The sequence below is a fragment of the Notolepis coatsorum genome (assembly GCF_963971535.1).
Source record: "Notolepis coatsorum genome assembly, chromosome: 1".
NCBI classification, from domain to species: Eukaryota; Metazoa; Chordata; class Actinopteri; order Aulopiformes; family Paralepididae; genus Notolepis; species Notolepis coatsorum.
This window is the reverse complement of record NC_140165.1, coordinates 274,981,826-274,994,541: the sequence shown is the minus strand read 5'-3', so window position 1 is coordinate 274,994,541 and position 12,716 is coordinate 274,981,826. Positions and strand designations below refer to the sequence as shown.

The following is a 12,716-nucleotide window of genomic DNA, read 5'->3' as shown; positions in this document are numbered from 1 at the left end:
CTGGGACCCAGTCTCCTGCCCCCTGGATGCTGTTCTGGGTTATCTCCAGTCTCTTCTTGGTAGGCTGTCGGCTTCGACAGTGAGGGTATATGCGGCAGCTATATCCTCCTGTCATGAGGGTTTTGAGGGGACTGTTTTGTTCAGCCACCCTCTTGTGAAGCGTTTCCTGCTTGGCGCTCGACGCGTTAAGCCGGTGCAACGCTCCTTGGCTCCGACTTGGGATCTTCAATTGGTCCTCGGTCGGTTGTCCTTGGCCCCGTTTGAGCCGCTCGAGCAGGCGCCGTTGGGACGGCTGTCTTTCAAGACCGCGTTCCTACTGGCTGTCACTTCCGCTAAACGCGTGGGTGAGCTCTGTGCTCTCTCGGTACGTCCAGAGTGCCTGTCTTTTCGGACCGATTGCGGTGCCACTCTGCGACCTAATCCTGCTTTCGTGCCTAAGAATATCCGGAGTTCCTTCCGCTCCCGGGATATTGTGGTTCAGGCTTTTCGTCCTCCTCCTCACACTAGTGAGTTAGATGCGGGCCTTCACCTGTCATGTCCAGTCCGTGCTTTGGGGTTTTACCTCAGCCGTACTCAGGACTTCAGGGTTACCGACCAGCTTTTTGTCTGTTACGGTGGGGCTCGTGCTGGTAAGGCACTGTCGAAGCAGCGCCTGTCCCATTGGTTGTGCGAGGGTATTGCCCTCTGCTACACGTTGGCTGGGCAGGATCCCCCTGGGGGCGTCAGGGCGCACTCCACTCGTGGGGTGGCTGCCTCTGCCGCTCTCCTGGGTGGGCCTCGGTGGAGGACATCTGTGCGGCAGCTTCATGGTCCTCACCGGGCCCCTTTGTAAGGTTTTACCTCATGGACATGACCGGGGGTTCTGTCTCCCAGGCGGTTCTGGGGTCTGTGGCCTTTCCTGCTTCCCGTCCTTTGGTCGGGTAGCAGGAGTGTATGGGTATGGGCCGCAGTGTGTTGAATCACACGTGGTTCCGCCTGTACGGTGTGTTCAAGGGGTTCTGGCTCCCTCTTGTTTGCATTCAGGTGGAGTTGACTGCGCCCCCCCTTCGTTAGGAAGGATGGGGTGACAGGGCTCCCCGCACCCCTTGATGTGGGCTTACGGGTCCTCAGGGGGTACATCTGTCGGGTCTCGCGCCCGCTCTTCCCCATTATCTCGTAAGGCTCAGAGCGGGACGCGATGCAATACGAAATATAACGATAGGTTATGTAGATAACCTAGTTATATTAGTATTGGCTAAGCGTCCCGCTCTGCGCGCCCTGAGTTCCCTCTTGAGGGATCTTTTCCTGGGACGGGTTTTTGGCGAGGAAGGGTGTTTCATGACCAGAGTCATGGTTATATGGGTAATGCCACCATAAGGGGCGGGGCCCCATACAGGTGGGGTGCATGTGTTTTTTGTTCGTGGGAGATACATTAGGTATCACAGGAGATAGAAGTATCTCGTAAGGCTCAGAGCGGGACGCTTAGCCAATACTAATATAACTAGGTTATCTACATAACCTATCGATCTGTCTCCTTAACCTCTTAACTCATTCAGCGCCAGTCACGATGATAGTCGGGTTAACTCGCCATCGCTTGAGCGCCAGACCAGAGTATAGTCGGGTTTTAATCGTTATTTCTTTTATTAGCAATATCCATTCATTTTCATCCAGCCAGCCTGATGTTATCGTTGGGAATGGGTCTGAGCTCGCAAAAGGGCAAATACCGCCGCCTACGCCTTCCAGTTGGTATTGCACCACATTGGGAATGGTCTAGTTTCTTTTCTGGGACAATCCAAGCCGTGCAGGTGTGGTTTAAATACTCAGGCGAGGTAGGCAGATACACCGATGCATCTGCGAGGCCCGAGGCCCCCCCCCCCCTCAATATGCAATGCTGTGGCACGGACCTCCACGCCCAGTACTTCAAATGGCGATGAGATAATTGGATTATTTCTTTTGCATTACATCAGATACAAGGTAAGAACAATATAGATTTCTACCGCGATCGCGGCTGTGTGTGTGTGGCTGTGTGCTTTTGAGTTTGAGGAGGCTGCGGCAGAGCCCCGCGGTCCAATGCTTTTTTGATGTATGCACGAGGAAGGATAATAATGATAATCTAGCGTTGATTTCAGGAAGATACGATAATCAAGCGAGAAATTACAACGTGTTTAGTGTATTCCACTCAAATGCTATTATCCGTCTTTCTCTGGAATTACTCAGAGGCACCCAAAGTTATACTCATATTCAAAAGGCTATAAAACGGAAATGCTTTTTCACTAGGGGCACACTTGCCCCTAAATGAGAAATTTAGGGGCAAAACATATTTTTTAGGGGCAAATTATTTTTTAAAGGGGAACTATTTTACTATTTCTTTCACTATTTTGGGCACTTTTACACAATTCCTGTGAGTCTATGGAACACGAACACCTCTGTAATTTTTTATTTTTTTTTATTCATTGTTTTGTATTTCTAATCAAGTCCTCAAAAACAGCATTTTTCTACCTCAAGATCTCGAGCTGTTTTGAGCCTGGGCTCCAGGTCCAGGTCCAGCCACTGTGTGCAGCTCATCCTGCACCTCTCCATTATCATGCAGCGGTGTCTCTCTGACATCACAAATCATCACATTTTCAGATGACTCAGTTCAGTGAGGGTGAATATTGTGAGAGGAGAATTGGAAGAATGCGCCAATATGAGAATTAGAGACGTAGATCATATTAATATAAGTTCACATAGCTAGGAAACAATGCTAAACACTCAAAAAGGCCATTTATAAGATAGTTCCCCTTTAATAAAATATATATATTATATAATCATACTTGTAGTTGTATTATCTGCGAGACATCGCCACCACGCAACAAGTCAAAATGCTCGCTATATGCAACCAGCTCCACTGTCTGTGTGTACTCGAGTAGCCTCCAGCTACGGCCAGGATTCTCCGGAGCTGCAGCTGGACCCTATACTGTAGCCTCCAACTACGGACAGGATTCTCCGGCGCTGCAGCTGGACCCTATTGACTATATTCAGCATGCCCTCAGCTTGAATACGCATCGACTCAGTGTTATAACTTATAAGACATTGATATCAGGAGCTATCTGAACTATTTAGTTTAATGGGACGTTTCGTTTTGAACAGTAAGCTAACGCGAGCTATCATGCACTACTAGACTTGCTGGAGGATTTGTTGATATCAGTAGCTAGCCGGCTGGCAGGCTCACAGAGGTCCCAGTGTGACTAGAGACTAGTGTTTACAACAGCCACGGGTGCGGGAGGAGCAGCAGACGCCGCAGCTCTCTCCGTGTGTCTGAGTTCAGTTCAGTTCAGTTCGGCTCACTATAGGAGGTCGAACGTGTCGAAAATATGAAGCAATACTAACTTTACTTTTCTTCATAGCTAAATCAGACAGTCAGCCAGTCTATCAGAGTGAGTGCTCAGTCGATTGTTCCCGCTGATCATACCTGCTGAGTGCTCACTGCTCAGCTCGCGTGAGTGGCGTCATCACACGCCTTGGATAATTTAGGAGTGAAATGCGAATGCAAGGCTTGAAAGCACTGCTCGCAAGCCCGCCCCCAGATAATATTTACCAATCACAACGGCCAATTAAAGGGGCAATTCGCGACGATATCATCGCAGTGTACAGCCCTGTACTGATGAAAAAACAATCCGTTTTGTACATGTTGACTGGATGCAACTAACTGATAATCGACGGGTGTATTAGACCCATAGCTATACTTTAAGATATATTTTAAGGACTCGCAAATCTCGCAGTCGCCCCATTGACTTACAGCGGTGGCGCACTAGCGCCATCTCGTGGAATAACCGGTGGTGCTGAATGAGTTAAGCCCGGAGCCCTATTTTCTGAAAATCCGCCTAAAATACATACCTAAGTAAATGGAATATTGCTCCACTTCTACAAGGCCCATTTGCATATTCTTGGTATCTAGGGACATCTATGGACCTCGGTGCATGTATTCCCAGTGTCAGAAATATTGTGTCTATTACTAGTCTTGCTTAAATTGTGATGAAACAAAGGAGAATATGAATTATGGTTTTTTCTTTTTTGCATCTTTGGCAGTGAATAACACCATGCTAATAATGACCAGACATGAAAAACTGCCACTGATCTCATTCAGTACCTTCTTGAGATCATGTGTACAAAAGATCTAAGGAAATGAATAAAGGGAAGATGATAAAACAGGTTTTGTAGATACAGTACTGAATTCTCCCATCGGGACCAATGCAATTTGAATAGCAGGCTTATAAATTACCTTATTATAGCCAATTCGCACATTTATGGATTGTGCCAAATCTTATATTTCAAATGCCTGAGTTCAATTTGGATTTAGTATCACTGGGGTGCATAAGAACAGATAATGAAATCTACTGTATGTACAGTAGCTTTTTTATTTTTATCAGGGTGCCACCATTTTGAAACTAATTTCAAATATAATTGTTGCTACATGCTAAAAATAGGGAAGAGAAACTAACTGCGCTTCAATATATGTCAATAACGTTAAGTTGTGTGGTTTATTATCCCGAATAATAAGAGATATTAAAAAGATTCATACAGAAGTAATTTGAAACCCCATAGAGGCTTTTGGGAAGTGTCGTTCGGAAATATTCCAATGCTCATCGAAAGCTCTCGGTGTCCTCTATATACAGGGATTATCAACCTTTCTGCTGCCAAGGCACCCCTGTGTCCAATAAAATATTCCAGGGCACCCCTACATACGATAAAGACTTTTCCAGTCCTGTCTTTTTTGCTACAATGATGACAAAAATGCTTGCTTTCAAAATAACGTTTATTTAACCCATTGAAACCGGGAAAACACATTTGTGTGTATATGCAGGCTATAATAATGCATTATTAGCAGGCGTTTCAGGTCTAAATGGCTTAGTACTGTTGACATTACACTGTTTGTAGTAGTAAATCAAATAGCATATATTTTTTTATAAAAATACAGAAAAGGATCACTAAAGTGCTATCTGTTGCAGCTGCACTGTTTTCCATAACAATTGCATATTTGGATAAGTGTGACCATTTCTAAAAAAAAAAACAGAAAATCATGTATTATGTTAAAATACAGAAAAGGATCACCAAGTTAAAAAAATTTTTTAAATATAAATAAATACAGAAAATAAGCACTTGTTCACTCAGTGGACATTTCTAGCTCAATGCGAGGTCTGCTGCTGGCTAATAATACGGGGGGAGATCTTTGACAAGGCAACATGCATGTCATCCTCAAGGCTCAACTTGGCCCTATATTTTGTTTTCAGAGCTGTCATGGATGAAAAACCAGCTTCACACAGATATGTGGTGCTGAATGGTATCAACACATTAACTGCTGCATCATGAGATACTTGGTACTCAGCACCACACTCAGACCAACATGTTTCCAGGGGCACTTCACTGAAACAAGCTCTGCAGGTGGTATCAGATGAGATTTCAATGAGTTCTTCCAAGAGTTTGGATGGAGATGTGTCAGGAAGCTTTGTCTCAGTGTTGTCTGTAAAGGGGTTCTTTATTCAGAGTAACTTGGTGATCCTTTTTTGTGTTTTATTAAATAATGGTTCAGTTTTTGAGAAATGGTCAAACTTATCCAAATATGGTATTTTCATGGAAAACAGTGCAGCTGCAACAGATAGCACTTTAGTGATAATTTTCTCTAATCTCTAATAGAGTCTACAAAATGGCAGCAAAACAAACTACAATTCCCGACGTTCAAATTTTCCCAAATGTTCGACTTACTAAACAACACCAAAGCGAAAATGAAAATCTATCTAATAACACTTTAACCTATTGGTAAACTAACGTATTGATGATAATATACATTATAAATGCTGTTGTGACATGGTTATGATGTTTATACTTGAATACGTTTGAAAAATAAAACGATACTTTTGTCAAACAGTCTGGAGAGATTGATTTATGACGTGATGTCATTTGCGGTCCGCCGATGGACCGCACGGGTGGAAGAGGTTAATGAAACATCTAGTGCCGCATCCAGGAGGGATGCACGGTTTACAATTTGTCAAATGATATGGTATTTAATTGACCTAACAAGGACCTCTCCTAAGCACAGGCTGTCGCATTTCCACTGTAGCACATCAATTCTCCTGTGAAATCAGATGAGAGATGAATGTGGTGCCAATATATCCATGCATATTAAAACCTCCAGCAACACTGATAGAGGAGCTGATTATTACGGCACACTCTGAAGCCAATCTGTAGTAGAATAACATGGCATCGTTGTATTAATAATTGGAGGTCTGGGTGCGTCTGGTTCACCACCCCATCCACCCACCCACCCACCCACCCCTTCTCTCTGCTGCCTGCTGCTGACTCCAACAGACTTTATCGATCAGGCCTTCACCTTCTACCCGGACCGGGGCTATTACTCTCAGAAACGGTACAAAACAAAAGGATTTATAAAACACGCCTGGGCTGCAGAGAGCCCCCCGAGAGAAACACCCCTGATGTCAGCCGGTAAGATAAGTGACGTTAAAGAATAATGGAGAACTCCACTTGGATGCTCTCAGAGCTTGTTGGCTCTCACAATGAGGGAGGTGGCATTTGTATGCAAAGTGATTTTCAGGAAACAGCATTTTTTTTTTTTTTTTTATCAAATTTTTTTATTATTATTTACATGAAACAAGACAACACAATAACCACAATAACAATACACAGAACTTCACAGGAAAATAACAGAAACAATAATAATACAGAAATAACAAATTATAAAGACAAAAAAGAAAAAGAAAACAGAGTTCAACCTTTTAAATTTCAAGGTGTACTATCTAATAAATAAATGGCCTTTCCCAGTATTCAGCACCGTTTCCCGGCCGTGTGGCCCTATATTAATAAAACTTATATCTCTAATTTTCAAAAAGGCCCACTCTTCCAATTCACAACAATCACCCTCACCGAGCTGAGTCATCACAAAATGTGCATATCAGTGATGTCAGAGATTTCCCAGCTGCACAACAATGTGGCAGATGCCACCGGGTCACACAGTAGATGGAGCCCAGCCTCAAAACGGCCTAAGGTCCTGAGGTAGAAAAACGCCGCTTTTGATCACACGACCAGAAAACAAAACAATGAACCTTCTTGAAAAACAAAAACCTACAGAGGTGTTCCATAGACTCACAGGAACCGTGTAAAAGTGTCCAAATAGTGAAGAAATAGCTAAATAGCTCCCCCCCAATAAAATCCCAAGTTAAAGTCAAGAGGACAACACAAAAGACAAGACATTTCCTCCTCCCCCTCCCACGAGACCGCCGGACTCCCCCGAACAAGCACCCCTACCCCGCTCAGCCACACACGGCGGTCCTGACCTTCTCAGCTGCTGCGAACCACAGGTCAATCCCAGCCTGCCCCACCCCAATCACCCGCGCCGTGGATATCTCAAGATAAATCACATCCAACAGTGTTAGGGACCAGTTAATCACTGTGAGCTTCTCAGGCTCCTTCCATCTCAATGCTATAAGCTTCTTCGCTGCTGTGACGCCCGCTAGGACAACCCTTTTTAGTTGTACGGACGCGGGTAGTGTTGTTATATCGTTCAGGAGTAGCGTAACAGCTGTGAATGGGATAGTTAAGCCACACAGATCTGAAAGTTTGTCCGTTATTGACCTCCAGAAGCGGGCCACTGGTGGCCAATCCCAATACATATGCATATAAGTGCCAGTGGCCCTTTGAGAGCACAAAGTGCACCGAGAGTCGGTTACCAGTCCCATAGCAAATAGCTTCCTAGGTGTAAGATAGGTCCTATGAATATAATTAAAATTAATTTGCTGGTGATTGGGGTTGCGGGAAGACAATGCCACATTTGCCCAAACATCATCCCAGTCAAACTCGGGGTCCAACTCCGGGATATCCACACGCCAGATTGTATCCAATGATACATTTTTATACGTGGATTGAATTAAGAGCGTATAAAAGTCTGAGACAAACCCTCTGGAGGTCGTCCTGTCCACTATGGGCCTGAGAAAGGGGTGTGGTTGCAAAGCTTGAGCCCACGGCACGCCATGCGCCCTCAGCGCTGACCTTAGTTGAAGGTAAAGAAAGAAAGACTCGCCGGGAAGATCCTAAAATTCTTTTAAGTCCTGAAACGCCCGAAGGCCGTTCTTATCATAAATATCCTCCAGAGTATTTTAAGCGGGGGTCTGGGGGTCCCCCACCAGGAAATGTTTTGTTACAAAGAATTAACTTCCTGCATTCTGGTGAATTTTAGTGCATGTGAATCACAAACTAATGAGCCAACAATTGCTTAGTACAATGTACTGTTATGGACCTCAAATAAAACTGTTGTGGCACTAGCAATGCTACTCTCTCCACCTTCAAAAAGAAAAAAGCAAGAGCACAACATATTTTTCTATTTACTATTATAATACAGTTAACCACTCTCTCCTGTAAGGGCCTTTCTTTTTCTTTGTTTTATCCCTCTCTCCTCCACCCTTTCTCTTTCTTCCACTGTCCATCTTGACATCAACGTTAATTGACTTTCGCTCTACTGTATCTCTCCCGAGTCCCTCACTACCTGGCTCACTGTCTGGCTGTTATTCTGCATCTGAGTGCCGTCTGCCATTCCATTCGCCGCCTCCGCTGTCAATCAGTTGTATCGCCTGGTCCCGCCTCCACCAATCACAAGCGGCAGCACGGCTCCATTGTGTGTGTGTGTGTCCGCGTGAGGGAGAGAGTCAGATAGTTCTCCAACTCTGTCGCAGACAGTGAAATCCTGGTTGTTTCCCACCCACCTAGGTTATCTAACTATCGCGCCGCGCCGCCGCCACAACTAGAAACAATGGCCTGGCAATTTTCTTTTTTTAATTAATTAATTTTTAATTTTTTTATATAATTTTTTTTCTTTAATCTGTGCAGGCCAGGCCACCGGGAAAACTCCCGGTGCTCCCGATGGCCAGTCCGGGCCTGTGTGTGTGTGTGTTGCCACCTAGAATGATACGGAACGCAATCTCTTCCCTGTTTTTATCATTTCCGGTGACAAAAAGTAAAAATAACAGTTACTGTACAAATCCATTCAAGAAACAAAGTGATCGAATAAATGAGACAGAAAAGGAGACTAGAACCCCAGGGCCTAATGTTCTGCTCAGAGTTCTGCTCTGCTGCTGCTGCTTAATTTATTTCCCTTTTAGGGACAATAAGGACCAGTGATGGGAATAACGGCGCTATTAGTAATGACGTTACTAACGGCATTCGTTTTTTCAGTAACTAGTAATCTAACGGATTACTCTTCCAATCTCAATAACGCCATTACCGTTACTGCAAATAAATGCGGCGCGTTACTATGAATGAACCTGTTTCTTTCATCAGACAGATATCTGCGCTGAGGGGCAATATGTTCTTCCTTGTTTAGTGCGCAAATTCTCCACTCATCTCCTCTGCAAGCACTGCTCCACTGTGTGTGTCTGTCTACTCTGGTCCAATCACATTCAGCGTCCCGTCAGCGTGTCTCCCCCCCACCCACAGTCTGCGAATCAGAGCAGAGTAGGGCGGGTCTTCACGGAATGCATGTTGTCTTTCAGCGGGGCGAGTCAGAGTGAGTTGACAGCGCATCGACAGGTAGTCTAATCTGCGTGTACTGTAGCTAGTAACCTCATTCCCAGTTGTATCCCTGTGAGATAAATGTAGCTAGTAGCCTAGTTTCGCCAGCAGGCAGTTAGTAGAAAAATGTGGCATGTTCAAAGAAAGTAAAAGAAAAGTCGACAGTGAAAATCGCTGCAATTCAAAGCTGCATGGACTAAAAAATATGCGTGCATGCATCCTCCCAGCACCAAGAAACGGTAGCTCTTGTGAAGAGTGGCAATATGAAACGCCACTATGAAACAAAACACAGAATTCAGTGCTAAGAACCACAAAAATAAATGGAATGAAATCATATCAAGTTGCAAGCAGAATTATTGTTAAAAAAATGCACATGCATTTCCATAGCTGTGGATGAGTCCACTGACACCATTGAGAATGCTCAGTTGCTGGTGTTTGTGAGGTTTTAGTGAGTTTGTTTGTGAGAAGATTGAATCAGTTGTACTTTTTTTTGGAATACTTTAAACCCTTTTTTTGTGGAATATTTGATGCGGCCCAGCCTCACCCAGACTCTACCTCCAGCGGCCCCCAGGTAAATTGAGTTTGAGACCCCTGGTTTAGAATGATTCGATTAGATTCTTATATCTGTATGTTGTGTATGTCATAAATGTCATGAATTGAAAATGGGGGACCCTGATGTAAACAAGACGAAAGTCTTTCTCTGATCTGCATCCCCTTAACAATTGTGTGTATTGAGCCGTACTGCTGTACCCATTCTGCAATCTGTTAATTAAAATGTTCAATCAATCAGTATATATTTGTTATTTATTTTTGGTATAGTGCTTAACAAGCATAATTTAATGTTGCCCAGTTGTGGCCTGTTGAGGGGCAATACATATCAAAAGTTCCAAAACATCTATTGTATTTGTATGATCCACTATATAAACATAGTAATTATAATATCTACATACATGGCATTTGATTGGAGGCTAGTCTCACTTTGTCCCACAGCAACATTAAAATAGTTTAGATTTGTGTATGTTGTTTATGTAAAAAAAAAATATTGAAAGTAACACAATAGTTACTTTCTGAAGTAACTAGTTACTTTTATAATTTGTAACTGAGTAAGTAATTTAGTTACTTTTGGGAAGAAGTAACTAGTAACTGTAACTAGTTACTTTTTAAAAGTAACTTGCCCAACACTGATAAGGACAAACCTGACTTGACTTTTCTAAAGTGCTGGTTCCAACCCAAGACACCCCCCCCCCCCCCCCCCCCCAGCTATCTCACCATCAAGTTCCTCCACGGAGATGCTAGCCAGCACGTCGCTGTCACTGTCCGACAGCGAGCCACTTAGGTAGTTCCCTTTGTACAGCAGGCCTGAAGTCACATGGTGGAATGGCATCTTCTCCCTGGACGGGAGAAAAAGGGAGGGAAGCATTAGACGGCAGTAGTACGGACAACAGCAGGAGTATAAGACATTACATGTCCGAGGGACACCATGTGCCATGACCACTGAAAGAGACGTTAGGAGGTTATATCGTTTTTCTGCAATGTCATGGAATTCTGAGAGATGTATTCCAGACTGGGAAAGGTTATGGAATTTGATCATTTCTCCAGGGAAGTCGTGGAATTTGATCATTTATCTGGGGAAGTCGTGGAATTTTATCATCTTTGGGGAATTCATGGTATTTGATAATTTCCGTGGAAGTCACGAGATAAGAGTAGGGTTGGGCACCGAGAACCGGTTCTAATAGGAACATATTTGCATTTCGATTCTAAAAAAAAAAAAAAAAAAAAAAAAACTTTGTTAATTAATACCCTAGTTACAGTACAGCAACCAAATGAAACAATAGGTTATGTATATAACCTAGTTATATGATTACTGGCTGAGCGTCTCGCTCTTTCGCCATATTGAGATATACCTCATCTCCAGTACCTACTGTACTTCATTGACGAAACAAATGCACCCATGCACCTGACCAGGCCCCGCCCCAGTGTTCTCCTATAAGACACCTGGCATGGTCACACTCGCCCTTCCTCGGGAAAAAAGTTTTCCATCAAGAAAAACCCCACCAAGGGACCTCAGGGCGCGCTAAGAGCGAGACGCTCAGCCAGTACTCATATAACTAGGTTATATACATAACCTATCGTTATATATTCGTACTGGCGAATCGCGTCTCGCTCTTTCGCCATATTGAGATATGGGACAGAGCAGACGCGTGGCCCGACAAATGTACCCCGTGAGGACCCGCAAGCCCTACCACCAGGGGGGAGGGGAGTCCCGTCACCCCCCCTTCCTAGTGAAGAGGGGGCGGCAGTCAACTCCAACCAAGTGCGAAAAAGAGGGAACTAGAGAGTAGAGACCCCCAAAACGCACAGGCGGGACCACGTGTGACACATCACCTCGTGGCACACACCCACACACCCCTGCTAACCCTCCGAAGGGCGGGATGCAGGGGAGGTCCCAGACCCCAGAACCGCCTGGGAGACAGAACCCCCAGTCATGTCCATGAGGTAAAACCTAACGAAGGGACCCGGGGAGGACCAGGAGGCCGCAGCACAGATGTCCTCCACCGAGGCCCCCCCTAACAAGGCGGCAGAGGCCGCCACCCCACGAGTGGAGTGCGCCCTGACACCCCCAGGGGGGGCCAGCCCAGCCAATGTGTAGCAAAGGGCAATGCCCTCGCACACAAAACCAATGTGACAGGCGCTGTTTCGACAGTGCCTTACCAGCGCGAGAGCCACCGTAACAAACAAAGAGCTGATCGGTAGCTCTGAGGTCCTGAGTCCGGCTGAGGTAAACCCCCAAAGCCCGGACCGGACATGACAGGTGAAGGCTCGCCTCTAACTCACAAGCGTGAGGAGGCGGATGAAACGCCTGAACCACAATATCCCTGGAGCGAAAAAAAGAGCTCTGGATATTCTTTGGCACGAAGACTGGATTAGGCCTCAGAGTCGCACCACTATTGACACGAATAGACAAGCACTCAGGCCGCACCGAGAGAGCACAAAGCTCACCCACGCGCTTAGCGGAGGTGATGGCCAGCAGGAATGCAGTCTTGAAAGACAGCTGTTCCAAAGATGCCTGCTCAAGAGGCTCAAACGGGGCCTTGGACAACTGGCCGAGGACCAGTTGGAGGTCCCAACTCGGAGACAGAGAACGTTTCACCGGCTTAAGGCGCCGAGCGCCAAGCAGGAAA

The 12,716-nt window shown here is 45.2% G+C and overlaps 1 protein-coding gene across 1 annotated transcript in view; it reads right to left on the bottom strand.

Moving 5' to 3' along the window:
- caln1 (calneuron 1) overlaps positions 1–10,921 on the bottom strand; it is a gene marked incomplete at its 3' end in the record, with an annotated part of 545,727 nt that extends 534,806 nt beyond the window's left edge. The window contains exon 1 of the mRNA XM_084322144.1: positions 10,804–10,921. Coding sequence (XP_084178270.1) covers positions 10,804–10,918 — 115 coding nt within the window. The 5' untranslated portion in view covers positions 10,919–10,921. The remainder of the gene's footprint in view (positions 1–10,803) is intronic.
- Between the last annotated feature and the right edge of the window lie 1,795 nt (positions 10,922–12,716).